Genomic DNA, 21362 nt, shown 5'->3' on the forward strand with positions numbered 1-21362 from the left:
ACAGTATGGCTTTTGTTTCTATTTTGATTAAATATTTGCATAACATATTATTTTAGATACCATATTCAGATTATTTGCTCAGATAAGAGCAAATAAGAGTAAAGATATCTTACTTTAAGTAAAATTACAAAAGACTTTACTGTTGCAGCAGGTAATTTAGTCCAGCAGTTGAGAGTCAAGAACTCTGCAAAGGATAAATGGAATCAAGTAAATCAATTCAATGTTTGGGATAAATGAATGTTTTTGATTTTTGTTAAACTTACGTTTTTTCTTGACATACAGTAGTACTTGTAGAAGTGTAGAGGAGCAGAAGGATAGTGTTGCAGCGTAGCTTGTGCTCTGAACGTTCATTGAGTTACTTTTCATTTGAGGTACTGACTGTACTGGCTCTGCAAAGTACTGTATGTTTTCCACATTTGTAGGAATGAAATAGTCTCAGTTTCAGTTCAATCCAGTCACTTAAATTAAGTTACTTGAGAATATACTGTATGTAAAAAGTTATTCAATACATGTTAGGCTACATGGTTATTACAGTAGTACAGTGGATTTAATGCTATTTTTAATGTTTTCTTTGTATTTGGACAATATAAGCTTTATATTTAGACCATTACTGTACACTAAAAGATTAGTTAATCAAAAAGATTAGATAAACAGATAAACAGAAGTGTTTGTGTCTTTTAATGTAAAGAAATACAATCATTTTATTAAGAACCAATGACATGTGACAATAAACATCATTACAAAGTTTCTGATATTAGGTAATATTTTATGATGTATGTAATGTTTATAATGTAATGATGTATAATAAAATCTCTTAAAGTGAATGGTAAACTCCAGGAACTGAAAACATTATCTGGTAAAATGAAGGACTTGCTGCCATCTAGTGGTATCTACTCTAATCACATCATATAAGAAATAAACAATATAAAAATTATTGCTGCTAAAATCAGATATTGTCTTTCATCATTTCTGTTAGGTTTCAGAGATTTTGAGCATTTATAAAAACGTTAAAATATGTCATTGGTTATGCTCTTCTGTCTTGAGCTGTCGATGCCACAAATAAACAAAAACAGCAATATTCACAAGAAATTGGATTATGCCTATTGAGGAATAACCATAGTTCACATACAGGAAGCCACCAACAGTCGGGCCAACTGTGCGAAGCAGAGATTGAACAGATGAACACAGCCCCAACATTGTGCCTGTGTATAAGAGCAGAGCCAGTTTAATATTACAGGATTTAAACAACTTCTTGACTTCCATTTTGAAATTGTATTCAAACTACTTTGGCCTTAGTTCAGTTATGCGCTTAGTCTCTATAATCTGTTATGCGCTTAGTCTCTATTTGTTTTCTGTAATTTCAGTTCAATATTGTATTTGCTTAAAATATTGTATTGTTGTATTGTTTTGTATTGTTTTCGTCCTTTAGCTGTAATCAGCGTAGCAACAGTCATTCACCAAATTCAATCCAAGTCAATCCAAATTACAATAACAATTAATTACAATTTTAATCAATGTTGTTAGTGTCACTTCTATACTTTGTGCTGTGCAGGTGATGATGTTACCTGTTTCAGAGGATGGCACACTCTTGGTGAGCATGCTGTCTATGATGACGTTGAACAAACTGATGGACAGCATCATCGGAATGATGGTGAGGCATAAGTGCAACACACTCTGCATATAAGCCTGAAGACAGAAAGAAATATCAAAAACTATGAATTTATATTATTGGGTGATTGATTTCAGTGGTTATAGTCCTAATACATCAACAATTTACTAAAAATTACTTTTTGACGTTTTTGAAACAAATTTTCAGAAACAAAATGTTTGTTGAAATCATCAATAAGTATGGTTCTCTGGGGAAAATGTATATATATATATATATATATATATATATATATATATATATATATATATATATACATATATATATATATATATATATATATATATATATATATATATATATATATATATATATATACATGTATATATACATTTATATATATACATGTATATATACATTTATATTTATGTGCCTACCTGACCCAGTCCAACCAAAGAAGAAAGTCCAATGGACAGAAGCAGCAGCGAGCTCTCAGAGTATTTTTGTGTAAGTCGCCCAAGCACTCCTCCTTGAATAACCTGAAAATACATTTAATCAGTTTTACAGTTTGACACCACCATCATCAGCTGCATCACATAAAACACTGGATTATCCATCAAATTGAGTTTCAGTTCAAGCGACACCTACCATTTGTACAATGCCAAAGAAGGCCATAAGATATCCATTCTGCTCTGGTTGCAGTTCAAAGATCTCCAATGCAATAACTGAAAACATTACTTGAAAAATCCCTTTGAAAAGAGAGGAGAAAATGTTCTGTTTGATTTACAGGACTTTTTTTTTTTACCCACAGTTTTGATGTCATTTTCTTACTGACTTTACACATCACACATGTTCAGTCCAGATCAATTTGACCTTAGGTTAAGATATGCATTTCTTAGACTCCTTAGACCACTTAGATCACTTCACTCACACACTCTACTGCTTATCCTACAAATGAGGGTTGTGGGGGCTAGTGCCAATCCCAGTTGGATATCTACTGGTGACTGGACAAGTCACCAGTCCATTGCAGGGTCAACATACACATAAGAACAAGCATTCACTCCCACATCCACACCTATGGTCCCCCAATTAGATCACTGAGCATGTAAATTTACATTTCCAGGTCAAATGTATACAGTGGACTCAAATAATGAACGACAAAAAGGTTAAACAAATAAATAAATAAATCTTATCAAAGTGGAATGTCTTTGGTGAAATTGTTGCATTTACTGCAGTAAATACTGATAGAAAAATGTAGGATCTAAAAAAGGTTTTTAGAAAAACAATGTTCACCTGATACCATTTTTATCTAAGGTGAAAGAAACATCCTCACACTCAATCTAGCCAACCTGACAAAGATCTCTGCCTAAAAGCTTACCGATTTTTGCACAGACTTTTAAAAACACCATAGTACATTGTTTTTAAAAATTAAATTGAAAAAAAATAAATTTAAAATTAAATGTTTTTAAAAATTTAATTTAAAAAGTTACTCAAAAAAGTGATCCTTACCTGATGGTAAACCTGCAACTATCTTCACAACAAACTTTAGAGTCACACCCGGATACTCCATCAATTTCTTGATCTCTCCCACATTGAAGACAGACTTGCTTTTGTTCTCGCCTGCAACAGATTCAAAGAGAAAAAATATGATTGATGTACAATGAAACAAACACTACCTGCCAGATTACATCTCTAAGTGGTTAGATCTTGGAAAATCATAATATGTGTCTGTTTGTTTTTAATATAAAATAATCAGGAAAATAGGGTGAAGAGGTCAGATAAGGGCCATTCATGATCAACTTGCCCACCATTGGAACAGACCACCTCTATTATGTTCCAGACACTAGCAATAGTATTTAGCAGCACAAACTACAATAACATAACTAAAATGCAACATGCAACATTTACACATAGAATGAACACATGACATAAAATGCACAACAAACAAAGCACATCACAAATATATGTGACCCGCCATGGAAAAAAACAGGAACAAGTAGACTGAGGGACATTTTGAGTTATATAGATTTTCTGAAAGTGTGATTTCTTTACTTCTGTATGTGCTATTTCTCATCACAGAAACTGGATCACAGATACTATTTTGTGAGCTACACTGCTACACAGATCAATAAATATACAATACATAAACAACTGGACATAATAACCTCTTAAAATTTGAAATGAAATAACTTGAAAAATATATAGGAGGGGGGGTGGCTTATTCTGTATTTCTTGTCCTTACACTAGCGTTGTCATATTTCCATCATCTGTTGTTGTTGTTTCTTTTCTTTTTGAGATAACAGTTTGCAGTGCAGTTGTAGTAAATAGTCCATTTCATCGTTGCATAGTCCATTTTAGTCAGGAGGCTACTTTTAGTTGTAATATTTACAATGTTGCCACATAACGTTCTGAAACGCACAGTGGATTATGAAAAGACAGCGTCCAGCATGAAACATTTTTCTTTAATCCCTGTATATATGGCAAGCCGTTTTAACATTTAATCAAACCACACTCCTATCTGGAATTACATTTTAGATAGCCATAATAGCATTTCTCCTAGTCAAAATGTAATTTTGACAAGAAATGGCAGGTAGAGATATCTGTAATAACATTCTGACTGGTATAAATTGTATTTAGAGATATATTAATCTTTATTTCTCCTAGTCAAAATTCAAATCAAGATATCTTTAAATCCTTAAAAAGTACAAGTGGCCGTTTTAACATTTATCAGCTGGACTGGATATGTATTACAGATAATTAAACTGTAATTGAAATTCTAGTCATAAAGAACATATAAGATATCCACAATTACATTCTTCCTATCCACAATTATGGGCCACACGGTGGTGTAGTGGTTAGCACTCTCGCCTTGCAGCGAGAAGACCCGGGTTCGAGCCCCGGTTGGGACAAGGGCCTTTCTGCATGGAGTTTGCATGTAATGCATGCAATGTGGGGATTAGGTAAACTGGACACTCTAAATTGACCATAGGAGTGAGTGTGAGTGTGAATGGTTGTTTGTCTCTAGTTGTGTGTGGCCCTGCGATGGACTGGCGAACTGGCGAGCTGAGATTGGCACAGCACCCCCCGCGACCCTCTGGTGGAGGATAAAGCGGTTAGATGATGACTGACTGACTATCCACAATTATCATTTCAGATATCCACAATTACATTCTCCCTAGGACAAATGACGTCACTTTTGCCATTCATGTGTATTGGGCTTTCACTTTGAGATATCCATAATTGAATTCTTCCTAGTCAAAATGAACACTGTGGATATCCACAATTACATTATTACTAGGACAAACTCCCATTTCAGATATCTTCAATCCAATTGTTACTGGTCATTTTTATTTCAGAGATCCAAAATTTTAAATTATTACAGATATCCAGATTGTAATTTTGACTATACATTGTGACTAGTAAAAATGTCATTATGGATATCCACAATTTGTATTATGACAAGTAAATATGTCATTATGGATATCCACAAATGTATTGTGACTATCTGTTGACGAGGACGCCATTTTAACATAAAAAGGGCTAATTGACTATCCATATTTACATTTTAGATATCCATCATAGCATTTAGAGATATCTGCAATAACATTCTGACTCGTAGAAATTGTATTTAGAGATATCTGCAATAACATTCTGAATAGTAGAAATTGTATTTAGAGATATCTGCAATAACATTCTGACTAGTAGAAATTGTATTTAGAGATATCTGCAATAACATTCTGAATAGTAGAAATTGTATTTAGAGATATCTGCAATAACATTCTGAATAGTAGAAATTGTATTTAGAGATATCTGCAATAACATTCTGACTAGTAGAAATTGTATTTAAAGATATCTAAATCTTTATTTCAAAATTCAATTCCAGATATCTTTAAGTCCTTAAAAAGTAGGACATATAGCAAGCCGTTTTAACATTTAATAGCTAGACTGGATATGTATTACAGATATCTGTAATTGAAGTCAAAATGAACATTCTTCCTATGACAAATTGTTGTTGATTGTTTATTGATTGTTGATTGTTTATTTCATGTCTTGTTGATTGTTGATTGTTTATTTATGTTTAAATGCCTGTTTTGCACCGTGGGTCTGAGAGGACTGCAATTTCATCTGTGCTGTATGTCGTGCATATGGTACATTTGACAAATAAAACTGACTTGACAAATGACGTCACTTTTGTCATTCATGTGTATTGGGCTTTCACTTCGAGATATACACAACTGAATTCTTCCTAGTCAAAATTAACATTGTGGATATCCACAATTGCATTCTTCCTAGGACAAATTTAATTTAGAATTCAAAAATGTGGTTTGTGATATGACATATTTATAGTTTGGCAGCGACGTTGTCAGAGGTGATCAGGTTGCCCCTGTGGATGCTCATAATTTTCAAAAAACGAAAATACCCTTTTTTTGTTTACTCGTTTTGCGTTGGGCCGACTTGTTGCTACTTTTGCCGTGGCGGGTCACATATGTTCAACCATACAAGTATCAAAATCAGTGAATGCAGAGGTGAACAGCTTTTAAAAGACTTTAAAAAAGTTGTGCTGTCATCATACATGTACATGTTTTATTGGTAAAATCTCATGTCCTACATTGTTTGTTGTAAAATTAATTGTAGCAGAAGGAACTGTGTCTTACTTTCTGTTTGGGTTGTTGGAGCTTGAAATTTAGTGGTTTTTGGGATGAACTTTAAGACCAGCAGTAAACTGAAGACACTGCCCACAGCACCAACACATGCAGCAAATGACTCCCTGGGAAACATCACATAAGCAGTGTTAGGTAGATAAAAACTTTAGACATTCTAGATATAAATCTTAAAAACATTCCAACATTTGTTGTTTATGATGGTCATTTTTCACAGCATTTCCATATTTGGTGAAATCATAATTTTCATTTTTGGTGACCTGGGAAAAAACTGTCAAGTCATTGAAGTATCAGTCAACCATGTAAATATTTGTCTAGTTTCACACCCAGTAGAGATTGATTGGAAAGCCAAACCTCAGCACCTGATAGAACCACACCCACCTCCACTGTATAACTCAATCAAGCATTATTCTTCCAACACAGACATTGGACATATACAGGGACACTCACCCGTATTGTTTGGTAAGATGTCCACCCAATGTTGAACCAGCTATTATACCAATGCCGAAACACAGACCCAGTTTAGATAAAGCGTCTGCCCGTTTTTCAGGTTCAGTGAGGTCAGCCACCACCATCTGAGATGCTGCACATGGAAGACGAGATATACATATATTATGAAAAAGGAAGTATACATATACTAAGACTAATTATAATACAGGTTTGACATTTTAAAATATTAAAATAAGTGAGGAGGATTGTAAATGAGTGGTGCTCACCAGGTAGTACATGCATGAAGACTGTAGGGATTTTGTGTATGAACAGCATTAGAGGGTTTTCTGCTATTGCCAGCAGCAGAAAGAAAACAACAGTTGCACTACAAGCTAGAGACAAGGCTACTCGTGCCCCGAAGAGATCTGCATACCTGCCAAAGTACACCCACAAGTTTCAGTTTTAAGTTAAGATCAGTCTCCATGCAGTTCTATCAAAGTATTTATTTTGTGTTGTCAGCATTTTCTTACACTTACCTTCCGAACAGAGGCCCACCAAACAGCTGAATGATGCCCACCGTTGTTTGCAAATAACCGAACCACAAAGTGTCAAAGCCAAGTTTCTTTGCCAAAAACTATTCAGATGTAACAGAACATAGTGACATTAAAATGCACATCATGTACTGATTGTAAAGTCATCAGTAATGCAGGTTCTATAACACATAAAAAATCTGCAGAAAACTCACAACTCACAGAACTTTGGATAAAATCCATCGATAAACAACAGTTAAGTCAAGTACTACACAGTATTAACCTTGCTAGCACTCAAAAATGTACATACTTATGTAAAAACAGGAGTCCAAAGTCTGAGTTATTGATCTTTTCTGAAGCTGATATTTCCAACAGCAAGAAGTCAATAAAACAAAGTGATAAGCTAATCATGAAAGCATGTGTATTATGAATATTTTTAATTGTATAATTGTGCCAGATGATACAACAAAAATAATACTTAAAATTAAAACTAAATTTATGTTTACATATGGTACAAGTAGCCAATTTCTCAGCTTATGTAACATGAGTGATGCACATAGATATCAACTGGAGGCAAATAACATCTGTATTTACATTTGACAAGCCTTCATGTGTGAAGGAAGGAAAAGGAGAACAAATAGCCAGACATAGAGGAATGTCTTTTTACTGACGAATCCGTAGTACCGGACGTAAACAAGCCGGCATTGGTGTGGTGGTGTCTCCCTCCAGTATACACACACTTTAGTGGGAGCTGTTATAAGAAGTGTACATTTCTACTTTTTGTACTTTTATGCAGCATTAATTTTGACAACAATGTCTAGGAGGTCGGGAAGAACCTGCACAATTATCGGCTGCTCCAACAACAGTGGGAAGCTTCAAATTTGGATAAGAACTGAATGCGAACTACACAAACCTTTAAATCAAGCCGTACGGTCTAAATCAATTCCCTTGACGTGCAGAGGACCACGATGTTCGCCAGAAGTGGATCAAAAATATTAACAGAGGGGACTTTGTTCCCAATAGCAACAGCACGATAACTTTTGGGTAACACTCGTCAATCTCACAATGAATAGCATGCAGCTGCCTAGGATAACACAGTTAAAAAACTAATGTCAGCTAACTAAGCTTAGCTAGCTCATGTTAGACGTCTCTATCAAGGCTGCCATGGTCGCACAGAGTAAAATAACTCAATGTGGTGTTATTGTGAAATATGACGTAAGTTGCTCTAACTAGGGCAACGTAATAACCACAATGTAAACATAAAGTAGCTGAGTTAATGGAGGTAAATAACTACAACTACTCACATTACTGTAATTCATTGTGGAGTACTCATACTTTTGTTTTTTCTTAAGTCTGTAATTTTACATTACATTGTTATCGGCTTGGTTACTTTTAAAATCATAATTTGCTACTCATCACACAAACCGCTCACCGGATTCGTCTATACATTACATTCAGTTTAAAATAATACATATATTATTGATATGTATATGGGTCTCAGAGAAATTGTGGTGAACATTTGGGGCACCAATACCCAATCTTCCCAAGGGCACCAAAAATGTTACGACCGGCCGTGTAATAAATTTGCATTTATTTTAACTGCGCTACCATAGGCGTTTTCACGTTCACATTAACAGTCACATAAATGTGCTGCTCTTCCTTACATATGACAGTATACTTACAGGTGTGATAGAAAACTGTAAAAACATCCATGTTATATCCAAAGCAGTGATGAGGTAGACGGCGTGAATAATTGTCCTCCTCTTTGGTTCGTCCAAAACGTCACGTTTTCCAGTCATATTGATGTTTGAAGAAAACTCACCTGGAGCTACTGCACGGAGTTGGTAGTAACAGAGGGAAACCAGTCTAACTGGTGTTACCTGGCGGCTGCACACAGTCCGATCACACCTTGAACCTTCACATAAACCATGAAACATAAAGTCGGTTGAACTTTGTAGCAGAAGGGGCGACGGAGAAGAGGAGGAGGCGTTACCTAACTAGTAGATAAGTAGATCAATATAAGTTACAACCCGCGAATGGAAAACTGGCATAAGCACTGTTTACCGCCGGACATGTCTGTCCAGTTCCTGTTTGGAAAAGTTCCTCAGCCCAGAAAAACAATACGTAAAGACAGACCCATCGGACGTGTAGACGTTTTCTACAGTGATGCGTTCAAGTGTACCGCAGAATGTCGTAATTCGATGTTGTTGTGACTTCTATATCGACTCCAGTGTGTTGGGGGAAAAGACTGCGTTCAAGCAAGCCGTGGTTAGCGTTTGCCTGGTCAAATCAGCCGCACGTTTTTTCTAGTGCGGAATCTACTAATATTTACGGTAATCGTAATGAAACAGCACTGAAGTCCACAAGACAGAGCTGGAAGTGACTGTGTGCGTAGCTCAAGATTCATATGGGCCCGTTTCAGAAAGCAGGTTTAGTGACAACTCTGGGTTAGTTAACACTGAGATGAGGGAAACTCTGTTTTTTCGGTTTCACAAAGCGCTAAGTCATCTACCCCGGCAACATACTCCGTGAACCTAACCTTCTCGCTGGCAGGTTTTCTTCAACGAACCCTGAGTTTGTCTGTGTCTCCTCCTCCTGAAATAGCGTTGAGCAGGATGTTTTAATGTAAAATAGAGTTCATTTATTCACTCGTCTCTTCACTCCTGTTTTTGAACATAAATGTCATGGTCATTGGCATGTGTTAATATTTCTGATGGATTAAACTAGATTAAAATGGAGGCTGTGCTCTTTGTTTACCTGTTGCCATGGTGAATCGTAGTATCAGAGCTCCATTGATGATGGCTTTTTTCATTCCCAACACACACGCTTAACTCAGAGTGAACATACTCAGAGTTGATTAAACTAATGCTGATCAGCTGTTCTGAAAACTCAGTTTGACAGCTCAGAGTTGGTCAACCTACAGTTAAGGTTTTAACTCAGTTTGTTGAACCCGCTTTCTGAAACCGGCCCCTGGACTAAGTAGCATCCAGCTGCAGCCCTGGAGAGCAACAACATGGCGTGACAACAACACGGCGTTACAGTGTTATTAAGTTATCATTATTATTTAAACTTTGCTTAAACACCGAAACAGAGGATTCAGAAGAAACAAAGAGAAAACTAAAGTAGTGAACTAAGTACTTCCCAGACTACCTGCATGCATACTATGAAGTACTTTTTGTGTAATCCTCTGTTAAAAATCCTTAACATAGACAATATTAAGTCTGTTTTGTCCAAATTTTGACATGGAATAAAAAGCTTATTTTCCATAAGTAGTCCAAGATTCATACATCTTGTCCACCCTTGTTAAGGGTTTTGACAGAGGATAACTTAAGAAAGTACACAGTAAAAGTATGTCATATTCTGCATGCAAGTAGTCTAGGAAGTACTAAGTTCAGCGATATATGAATCTTGGACTCCTTATGGAAAATAAGCTTTTTATTCCATGTCAAAGTTGGACAAAACAGACTTAATCTTGTCTATGTTAAGGATTAACAGAGACAGTTACACTGTAGTAAAACAATATATCAAAAGGTTAAATGCAAGTCACATACCATAATGCAGTCCCATGGTGCACTCTTTTGACAGAATTTGTGAGGTAAAACAAATATTGGTTGGATACTGACATCAGATGACAATAGTTCTATTATTTATGAATAGGCGGGGTACACCCTGGACAGTTTGTAATAGATAATCATCACCACAAAATGTAATATTTTGTGGTGATGATAAAAAACAAATATAAAACAAATATTTGTGATGTTGAGAAATATATGGCCATATATGAGAAAGCATGGCAAAAACCTTGAAGGGCAGCCACCGCTCTTTATAAAATATCATGAATATGTAAATTTGCTTGGTCAACTGTCAAAAACACATTTCCTTTATTCTCCATTTGCATTGTTTGCTTTAAAAAGCAGACATACAATCTATGTAAAGAGCAGTACACGTGAGAAAATGTACTATATGTACTTCATAGTAGCTCTGACAGTGCTGAAAGGGGTGAAAAATCCCTTTCCATTGTGTAGCAGAGCTTTGAGTTGTTGTCTTGTTATGCAGTAAGGTTATTCATCTCTGACCTTTATTCTATTTATGCAACAGCAAATGACTATTTTCTTCAAACACAGTTACTGATCCCCTGTAGGTCAGTTTGGCAGCTCTGTCTAATTATAATAAATTATGATAAATAATAATAATAATAATGTCGTTCGGAATTGAAGTTAACCAATCATTGAAAATGTAAACCCTTTAAGAATTAAATTCTACTGTCAAGAAATCTGACATCGGTCTAGTTCAGGGATGGTTTATATTATAAAAACCATTCAGTTACCTATTTCTACATGGAAGATTAGTCCTAATGCCTAGGTTGAAGTATTCAGAGGTCAGAAATGTAACTCAACAGTTTACAGGACATGATACTCAATCTTTTCTATTCAACTCAGAGGTGGAGGGTATGAGTGTTACATCTTACCATATAACTAGACTAAATAAATATTCTTAACTATTTAGAACAAATGTCTCAACAAGGCAATATTAGAAATGTACGGAGCCCCTAAAGGGACATCGAAAAAAAACAAAATTAAATGTTTCTGGTGCGCACCAGAAAGTATTGTAACAATTCTGAAAGGCATGTGTTAGTTGCACGATTCATTTTCAATGTGTGTGTTGACAAAAGTGCACTGTTACTGTTTCTTTAAGGTTTTTACGAGTGATTCCATGTTTGCGCATGCGCAGAGTCTGTGTTGTTATCGGAGACTTCTGGAAGTGTGTTCATGTTCTGAGCGGCGTGGGTTGCGGCCGAAACGTCAACCCGTGTTGATGACTGAATAAATAGTCTTCTTGTTTAAAGAGAAACGTCTGCTGCCTACTGTGTGTGCGCCGACGTTACAGTATTGTGTGCGCGCGATGTCCCCGAACGCAGTTTTGAGATCATTTGAGGCGTGAAATTAGTCAATCAGAATGTGGTTTGTGTATTAAGATATGACGTATTTATAGTTTGGCAGCGACGGTATCGGAGGTGATAAACTCCGCCTCAGCGGACGCTCGCTGCGTGGGGCCGAGCAGCGTTACCTCGGCCTGTCCTGATGAAATGATCCGCTGGCTGAGACATCGCAGTCACTAGATTAAGCCTCATCACAGACTGCTGATAAATGAACATAATAACTACTTTTAATAAATGCGTATATATGTATATTATATTATTAAATATTAAACTTAATTTATTAATTTATTTTTATAGAAATATACAGTACTGTTAGGTTGTGTGTTCTCATGTATTATTATTCTGTGCTTTTATTTTGAAGTTGTATGTTCAGTGAAGGTCACCAGGGGGGTATTCCAGAAAGCGGGTTATGTGAGAACTCTGAGTTTGTTAACCCTGAGATGAGGGAAACTCTGAGTTATCCGTTCCAGAAAGAGAGGTAACTTAAACTGTGGGTCTGTTACTGCGGTAACTTACTCTGTGAACATAACCTGCTCGCTGGCAGGTTTACTATAAGAAACCCAGAGTTTCTACCTGTCTCCTCCCACACGAAGAAAGCAGTTAGACATGGATTGCCCATTCATTCGAAATCCAATCGACATCGAAGCCGTAATGATTCGAAATGCATTACGTCGTGAGAGAATCTTCCGACCCAGATTAGACGTTTGATCATTTCCCGAGGATTTTCTTTTCGAACGCTACCGCTTTTCATCCAACGGTATCACTCAATAACCTTCTCCGGCCACATATCACCAACCTCACACACCGCGGACGAGCACTCACATCAGAGCAAATTTTATGCGTAGCACTACGTTTTTTTGCAAACGGCAGTTTTCTGTATAACACCGGGGATGCAGAGCATTATGGAAAGGCAACAGTGTGTAGAGCTGTGAGGAAGGTAACCCTCGCACTGAAACGCCTGTTACCAGTGATGGTGGTGTTCCCCGGACACAAACCTGTTCGCAGCATCAAAGAGGAATTCCACAGGATTGCGGGTTGTGACTGATGTAGAAATCATATATTCTGTTATTAGAAATTATGATATAGGCCTACATTCTGCGGCGGCCTCAGAGTGGGGTCAGTAGCTTAATTAGCTGTCATTTTGCAGGCCTTCCAAATGTGATAGGATGCACATACACAAATCCCTATTACTGCGCCTACACAAAATGAAGGGGACTATGTGAATCGAAAATCCTTTCACAGCATCAATGTCCAGGTATGTGACCTACCATCTTAAAAAATGTGTACATGAAAATGTATACATAACAATACAACTAACTCATGTCATTCTCTGCACTGTAAAGATCATATGTGATGCAACCTCAGTGTGTAGTCTGAGCAACAGATTTGCACGTGGTAAGGAAGCTAAAGCTTTGTACAAATGTTCTTTGTCTCCCTTTCTAAATGCACTCAAATGTGTCCTCTATAATTACAGGAGAGTTTGATGGCTACCTGCTGGGGGATCGAGGCTATCCATGCCAGCCCTCTCTGTTGACCCCTTACCCTGAGCCAGGGCCCCAACAACGTTTTAATGTGGCCCACTGCAGGACTAGAGCCCGGGTTGAGATGACCATAGGCATACTCAAATCCCGGTTCCAGTGCCTGCGTAAGCTCAGGGTCACCCCAGAGAGGGCATGTGACATCATTGTGGCATGTGTTGTTCTCCATAATATTGCAATTATTAGAGGAGAGCAACACCCTGCCGTACAAATCAATGATGCTGAGGATGACCATCCCATCCCTGCAGATGTTCAGGATGGAAGGGCTGTAAGGGACCTCATCGCCCGAAATCACTTTTGATTAAAAATAAAAGACAATTTCACATGTGATTTGGTTCTTCTTTATTCCCTAAAAGTACAAAAGCAACAGTCAGGATTTGTAATATAGTTCCAACTATTAACATATTTCACATATTCACTTGTTTCACCATGACAATGCACCCACCTCAACTGGCGTTCAAGTAATAGAATTTCCAAGTCTGTTTTTCTTATTTGCCGGTCCAGGTACACCATTTCTTTCTCAGTTTTTTGTATGGTTTTCATTAGGTGCACCCTGTACAACTCTTTTACCGGCAACTGGGAAACATATGGACGACATTTAATTCCTGCAGTTCTACATATAGATTTAACATGGTATTGACCGAAAATCTCACTGTGTCAAGCTGTGCTCTAGAAGTTGAAGGACCCTCCTCTTGGTGATGCCCAGCCATGTTCTGTTGAAGGACAAGAATGTGCTAGTTTGTCCATTATCTATGCTCATCACTTCAGTGTACTAACCCTAACCCTTACCCTAACCCAAACTCCAAATTCCACTCAAGAATGGAAATGAATATGAATGGGTAGAGCAGTGCCAGTAGCTATACATAATATTAAGACACACTTCAGTAGGCCCCTCCGGATCTCTCCCTGTGGCAGCAGACAGCGTTTCCTCATCATCATCATCCTCCTCCTCCTCCTCCTCCTCCTGTGATGCAGGAAAAGATACTGTTTCAGAATACTTTGAACTACCATCTGAGGCAAGATCTGAGTATGGAATACTTACAGCTGCAGGGTTAACAATTGTTTCAGTGGGAGGCTGAACCAGGCAGATGACACCATCCACAACTGTTGGGTGGGTGGATATATATTTGTTAAAAAGTAGGCGCTTTTTATTTAAAAAAAAGACATAAGTGTATACTTGCATCTGATGTAGGCACTTGTGTCCTGGGGGGTGACAGGCTCAGATGAGCTTCCTCCGGGGATGCCTTCAGCCACAGGGCGACCCCTGTTTTGGCTGAAGCCAGCTCCTCAGCCTCTGTCAGAGGTGGTAGAGGTGGCCCTCCACCCGTTTTTCGGGCCTCTGCCTTCTTTCTGTTGGCTGAGCAGAACTCAATGTTTGCAATCTGAATTAAAATTTACGTTACGTTTAATATCCTAAGTCAATTAAAAATAAAAATCAAAGTGAGGTGCAATCATAGCCTAGCAAAATATGCCTTACCTTTTTGAATGATGTTTTTATGTTTCATTTTGAGCTGCTTCCAAGTCCTCTTTTCTCCTGTTGGATTGCACCTAAATGAAAAACTCAGATTTAATTCCTACTTATATTCATAACTATAGGCAATGGTACGATCTTACGGTTAAATGTTACGTCAATGGAATAGTACATTCAAACTTACGCGTTGACTCGGGCAGCTATTTTCTCCCATGCGGTCTCTCTCCTTCGCTGCTGCAGCTGTGTTACATTTGTGTTTGTGTGTGTGTGTGTGTGTGTGTGTGTGGGTGTGCCAATCTCAGCTGACATTCAAATTGAAAATAAATAAAACATTAATAATATACTTTTATTTTGAAGCTGTGATTTGGGACTCTTATTTTTAAGTATTTGAGCCACCTCGACCCGGAAGTGTGCGCCATCATCATCCGTATTGTCCGGTGTGTGTGTGTGTGTGTGTGATGGGGGCTGGGTGCTGGTTTTGAGGTAGATTGACCGACTTTGTTCCGTCCGATTTTTTTGTTTTGAAGACACCGTTAAAAAATAGACGTGGTGACGATGCAGATTTTGACTCCTCGTGTTTACTGGGCTCAGCGTCACGGAGAGATTTATCTGCGGGTGGAACTGAGCGATGCAAAGGTAGGAAGTATAGTCCCATCATTTCACTGTGATGTCCCGTGGTCTCTCTGCTGTTGTTTAAACTAAATGTAGACAAGTTTTACATTATGTTTGATTTCTTAGTGCAGCGAGTGTCACCTTTGCTAATGTTCCTTCCACTGTGTTGTAGTACAACAGTTAGCTAAATGGATGGAGTATGAACAGTTCAAATGTGGCTATATTAACCTCAAATGCTGAAGGCAGAAATGAAGTCAATATACATTAGCCATCAGTGCAATTCAGCATAAATAACTTATGGAAGCATACAGCATGTTGTTCATAATCTCTGTTATATTGATTAACATTTATTTGACAGTCTTGTGTTGTTATTCAGCCATAAAACATTAGCATATTGCAGACTGCAATTCATTCATTCTATTTTTAATTGTTCTGTGTTTTTAATTTTTTGATGTTATCTCACATGGTAATGCTGAATCTTGTGTTAAATCTATAATACAGTAAATATTGAACGGAATCCTGACCTAAAAGCTGTATCACAAATCACATTGCAATTAGATGTAGCATAAGCATATCGCTTAGCCCTATTTCATAGCACTGAAACTCATTATTAAAACCCTTCCAAGCCATCAGGTCTGCAGTTATACATATAAGTCATCTTATCATCGTATCAGGTAATACATTTTATTAATACATTAGTAAGGGTAGAAGGTTAAATTCTTCCGGTTTTGCTGGGTTTTTGTCTTCACCTCAACATTTAGCCAGGCACTAAATTCTTTATTCTGCTTCTGTCAGCTGAGTGTTTGCATCAGAAACATGAAATACAGGTTCTCCTCACCATGTGTAGCCTGAGCCTTCTCCACCCTCATCTTGCATCTGTTGGACAAATGACTCATAAAATATTCACAACTTTAATGGTAGTTGTGGATTTTGTTTAGGCTCTTAGAAGATAAGTGAAAGACGGAAACCAACTGACAGAACACCTGTCATGTTACACATATTGGGCCCATTTATATCAATGACAGTAGATTTATGATTAAATAAAGTAATTTCCTCTGAGTCGTATTCTTCACAATCCATTAGCAGCACAATTCATCCTCAAGATTGATTTGATACTTTTAAAAAGTACATTAAAAACACTGTGAGTCTTGCTGTTTTCAGTCACATATTTCTTTATTACAAAAAACACACATGCACTGTCGTTATTCTGAGCCCCTTTACAAATACTCTTCTACACCTATTTTAATATAGAGAAATTACAAAAATGCAGTCAAATAATATTGAGTTGAATTAACACCGATCTTTGTGTTTTTCAGAACCTTGACATCAGCCTGCAAGAAAACAACATACTTCAGTTCAGAGGTTGGTACTTTGATTGCCATAGTTACATGTATGTTTCAGAGTTATTCCACATATTCCATGTTCACATTATTTTTAGAAAAGTTACATATTGTAATGCATTCCAATTTTTGTTTCCCTAGCACAAGGCCATGGAGCTAAAGGAGATAATGACTATGAGTTCAGTTTGGCTTTCCTGGAGCCTGTCAGACCTGAGGTATTGATCTTTTATTCATCAATTATTAAAGCCAGCTAATTATTTATTGTAGTATAATTTACATTTAATTTATTTTCACATCAGTCAGTGTGTTTAAATGGATTACATACCTGGATAATGCGATTTATAATTTGATTACTGTTTCATGTAAGCACTAGACTGGAGTCGGACTTTGCACATGCACCAAAATTTCCTCCTCCGGTCTTCAACCTGGAAGTAGAAGGAGACGACTTATAAACTGCGGTACTGTTGCCAGAAAATAACAAACAACACAATGGCATGCTCGATCTAATTTGTGTCAGGTTTAAAGTAATACAGGGCATTATTTTAGATTTTTCGATTCTCAAGCGCCCCACCGAGTGTAACAGCACTGTCGTAAATACCACTCTGACGCCGTGCCAAGCCTCCTCCTCCACTGCTCCTCGATCAGCACAGCGTTGCAGAAAACAACAATGTCGTCCGACAAGGTACAGTAATTTTTCATGTTTTCCAGGAATAGTGCTTATCTCACACAGTTGTAATTTTGTCATATAAAATAAAGTTAGAGCAAGTCAGGTTTATATTTCTGTGTGGAAGTTTCCCACTAGTGCATCGTTTAGCAGACCTGTAGCTTTAGCTGTAGAGGTGACACAGAAGTATAATAATATCAGTGAGCTGAGAGTCGTGGAATCACTGAAAATACTCCATTTCACTGCAGAGTCAGGTGTAGAGGTGAGCTCATAGAAGCTACGGCTGCAAGTCTATGCTGTTGTAAAATAATAAAATAAGTGACGAGGGCTGAGTGTGTTCTGACGTGAAAATCATGTACACTGTACAGCACGTGCTGCATGATTTATCATGGTTTTATGATATTGGCCACAGATAATATCAGTTAAGTGTAGCGTTTGTAAATGAGCTTGTGTTCAATTCTAATTTGCAGGTTATTCAAAATGAATAACTCACAGTGTAACACTGGTTAAAACCTTTCACAACATGCTTTCTTTCTCATGGATTTATCACAGGATTACTCCTCACCTCTCAGCACAAGCTCTTCAGCGGCATAGACAACGACCACATTCCGGAGCCTGGATTTAAGCAGCACCAGAAAAACACTGTTTAATGACAGCATGGTCACATGGGTGGTCATTTCAAGCTTCTGTGTTTGGAAAATAAGGCATAAATATCCTGATCCAAGGGACACCTACTCTGTGTGCACACTTCAGTCTGTACTGACTAGTGAAGAAAAAAAGTTAAACTCTTACAACAAGTAAATGTATATAATTCATTATTATTATTATTATTATAATATTATATATTGTACCAGTATTTGTTAACTCATGTTTTATGTATTTATACTTTACAAGCAAACATGGTAATCTAATACAACAAATACAGTAAACTTTTTTTGTACATGTTTTTACTTTGTGCTATTAAAAATTGTTTTACCAATATTCATGAGATTTTGGAGTATTGAAAAATAAATTTCCCATTGTTATGGATATTATCTTTTTCTTAACTTAACATTTTCAATTAACTTTTTATCTTTATTTCTATGACTATAGTCTAGTATTGAACAGTAAGTGGTAAAGGAAAACAAAAGTATGCAAAATTTATGTAATATAAATGTAGTTATAGTTCAAAATAAATTATCCCTCTTGCTAGGATTGCTGTAACCTCTCAAAAGACACCTGGGGTTCCATAGAATCCACTTTGAGAAATGACTGCTGCTGCAAGTGGCACATGGAAAATCAGTTTGGTACATAATGGTATACAGTCTGAAATACAGTGGCGTGAAAAAGTGTTTGCCCCCTTCCTGATTATTTTTTGGCATGTTTGTCACACTTTAATGTTTCAGATCATCAAACAAATTTAAATATCAGTCAAAGACAACACAAGTAAACGCAATGCGGTTTTTAAATTAAGGTTTTTATTATTAAGGGAGGGAAAACAATCTAAACCTACATGGCCCTGTGTGAAAAAGTGTTTGCCCCCTAAACCTAATAACTGGTTGGGCCGCCCTTTGCAGCAACAACTGCAGTCAAGCGTTTGCGATAACTTGCAATGAGTCTTTTACAACGCTGTGGAGGAATGTTGGCCCACTCGTCTTTGCAGAATTGTTGTAATTTAGCCACATTAGAGGGTTTATGGGTGTTAAAAGAATTGTTGAGATCCATAGGAAGGAGATCGGAGTCAGCTCAGTGTCCAAACAAGGGTTTAATCTTGTACAAGAGGAGCATTCACAAAGCAACACACAGGCCAGTTACAAAGTGAAGACTCCCCGTCTTGGAGGAAACGCATGGTATTTATCTGTCTCAATGGGCCAGCTATCACCCTGCCATAAGGTGCAGACCCCCACCTCTGTGGGTTTGTTATCACCTTGCCCTGAGTCGCAGACCCATTGTTTCTATTCACAAGTCACATCAAACAGTTACATTAACAATACAAAGGGTCACTGGTCTCAGGTCACATCAAACGGTTGTATTGAACAATTGCCATTTTGTCCATCTCGCAATACATAACTCTGATTTAATCCGTAGGCTATCGGTCATTTGTTCCATTGATCAAATTTCTTCAACAATATCTAGCCAGTGGCTCAGTCCAGGTGGTTCAGTTTTCAGCCAACTTCTTGTAATGGCTTTCTTAGCCGCAAGGGATAGGATCTTGAACAGATACACATCGTCTTTAGCTATTACCCCATCTGGTATCAGTCCCAGGTATATATACCTGGGGTCATCAGGAATATTATATCCAAAAATTTCCACCACGATCCTCAGAACCCCGTCCCAAAATGTTCGTATTTTCATACAGGACATTTGTGGTGTAATAAAAAAACGTGTTAAGTTTTTACAACCAAACTCCCTCCATCTCTTAGAATTTGTGGATGTGTGTTGGGTCTTTAAATGGACTGCCAATCACTCTCAGACAACTCAATGGAAATTTATTTTTCCATATTTTTTTATTTTTATATACATTGTATTCCTTCCTTGTTGCTTCATTAAACCTCTATACAGTTTAGAGACTATTTTTGATGGAGTTTGCTTACCTGTCAACAGTGCAGGTCTGCTACTATGCAGATGTGATTGAGGAATCACATCGTTCCCTTCCAATGAGAGGTCTTTCTTAATTTCTGTCTCATAAAAGTGTCTAAAAATCTATAAAAATCTCTGTTGTCCAAATCAAACTCATTCTTAAGTTTGTCTCTCCACTTTTTAAAGGTTATGTCTGTTACACCTGGTCTGAACCTGGTGTGAGAAGGCCAGATCAACAGTTTACAGTCACCTGTTAACCTGTATTTTTTAACGTCATGCCATATTTCGAACATTCCTCTCATAATTGAGTTTTCAACCTTAAGATCATATGGATCTTAAGGTTGAATGTTCAACTGTTGACTGTGGGGGGGCCCGACCCAGGTTCATCTCAATGTCCTTCCATCTGGCTTGATAACACGGAGAGCACCAATAGACAACATATCTTAACTGTGCAGCATAGTAATAATCTCTGAGACTTGGCAATGCCAATCCTCCATTTTCTTTGTCTAGTTGAAGGGTCTTGAATCGTATCCTAGGCCTGGCACCCGTCCAGATGAACCTGGATATTCGCTTGTCCCATGCTGAGAATTGTGAATCTGGTACTTTAACTGGGAGAGATAAAAAAAAAAAGGTACAACAACCTGGGTAAAAGATTCATCTTGATCACCTCAATTCTTGAGCTGAAATCCATCACTAACAATGACCACTTTGCTACATCTTTTTGTATTTTATCGTTGATTAGCCTGTAATTTGTCTCATAAATTATGTCATATCCTGAGTTTTTATTACTCCTAGGTATTTTATTGACTTAGAATTCCAATTTAAATTATATCTCTTCCTGATTTCTTTATTTGGCTTGTAATTAAAGGATAAAACCTGAGTTTTTGACATATTCAATTTGTAACCCGACATCAATCCATATTCTTCCATTATCTTTAATAATGTGGTAAATGTTGTGTTTGGGTCTTGAAGAAAGGTAATTATATCGTCAGCAAATAATCCTATTTTGTGTT

At 37.2% G+C, this 21362-nt stretch overlaps 2 protein-coding genes and 1 long non-coding RNA gene across 5 annotated transcripts; 2 read left to right on the forward strand and 1 right to left on the reverse strand.

Moving 5' to 3' along the window:
• Nucleotides 1-655: 655 nt before the first annotated feature.
• On the reverse strand, nt 656-9399 carry slc22a18 (solute carrier family 22 member 18). Its single transcript, XM_044031232.1, has 10 exons — nt 8909-9399; nt 7233-7330; nt 6984-7129; nt 6718-6850; nt 6262-6374; nt 3116-3226; nt 2255-2355; nt 2044-2145; nt 1566-1686; nt 656-1202 (listed from the first exon to the last, which is right to left on the reverse strand). Exons 1-10 carry the CDS (start codon nt 9161-9163, stop codon nt 1018-1020), a joined length of 1365 nt encoding a protein of 454 aa, XP_043887167.1. The 5' UTR covers nt 9164-9399; the 3' UTR covers nt 656-1017.
• Nucleotides 9400-12558: 3159 nt separating this feature from the next.
• Nucleotides 12559-13985, forward strand: LOC122772711. Its single transcript, XR_006360807.1, has 3 exons — nt 12559-13420; nt 13509-13560; nt 13640-13985. It is a non-coding gene; the product is annotated as an uncharacterized LOC122772711 (long non-coding RNA).
• A 1655-nt stretch (nt 13986-15640) lies between these two features.
• Nucleotides 15641-18598, forward strand: LOC122772591 (very-long-chain (3R)-3-hydroxyacyl-CoA dehydratase-like). Of its 3 annotated transcripts, XR_006360788.1 has the most exons (5): nt 15641-15810; nt 17103-17148; nt 17268-17341; nt 17494-17808; nt 18343-18598. XR_006360788.1 is itself a non-coding variant. In XM_044030770.1 (4 exons), exons 1-4 carry the CDS (start codon nt 15730-15732, stop codon nt 18382-18384), a joined length of 243 nt encoding a protein of 80 aa, XP_043886705.1. In that variant the 5' UTR covers nt 15641-15729; the 3' UTR covers nt 18385-18598. The 3 variants fall into 3 exon arrangements, 1 of the variants encoding a protein (XP_043886705.1); XR_006360789.1 differs by lacking the exon at nt 18343-18598 and having other exon boundaries at nt 17500-17528; XM_044030770.1 differs by lacking the exon at nt 17494-17808.
• Nucleotides 18599-21362: the final 2764 nt, after the last annotated feature.

This window comes from Solea senegalensis, linkage group LG7 (assembly GCF_019176455.1).
Source record: "Solea senegalensis isolate Sse05_10M linkage group LG7, IFAPA_SoseM_1, whole genome shotgun sequence".
NCBI lineage: Eukaryota > Metazoa > Chordata > Actinopteri > Pleuronectiformes > Soleidae > Solea > Solea senegalensis.

Coding starts and splice junctions, on each gene's coding strand:
- slc22a18 (XM_044031232.1), bottom strand. CDS start 9,163: ATGTTTCATGGTTTATGTGAAGGTTCAAGGTGTGATCGGACTGTGTGC. Junction 3,227..6,261: donor TCCAACAACCCAAACAGAAA/GTAAGACACAGT, acceptor AATCTGTTGCAG/GCGAGAACAAAAGCAAGTCT. Junction 1,203..1,565: donor TGTGCCATCCTCTGAAACAG/GTAACATCATCA, acceptor TCTTATACACAG/GCACAATGTTGGGGCTGTGT.
- LOC122772591 (XM_044030770.1), top strand. CDS start 15,730: ATGCAGATTTTGACTCCTCGTGTTTACTGGGCTCAGCGTCACGGAGAG. Junction 15,811..17,102: donor TGGAACTGAGCGATGCAAAG/GTAGGAAGTATA, acceptor TGTGTTTTTCAG/AACCTTGACATCAGCCTGCA. Junction 17,149..17,267: donor CAACATACTTCAGTTCAGAG/GTTGGTACTTTG, acceptor TTGTTTCCCTAG/CACAAGGCCATGGAGCTAAA.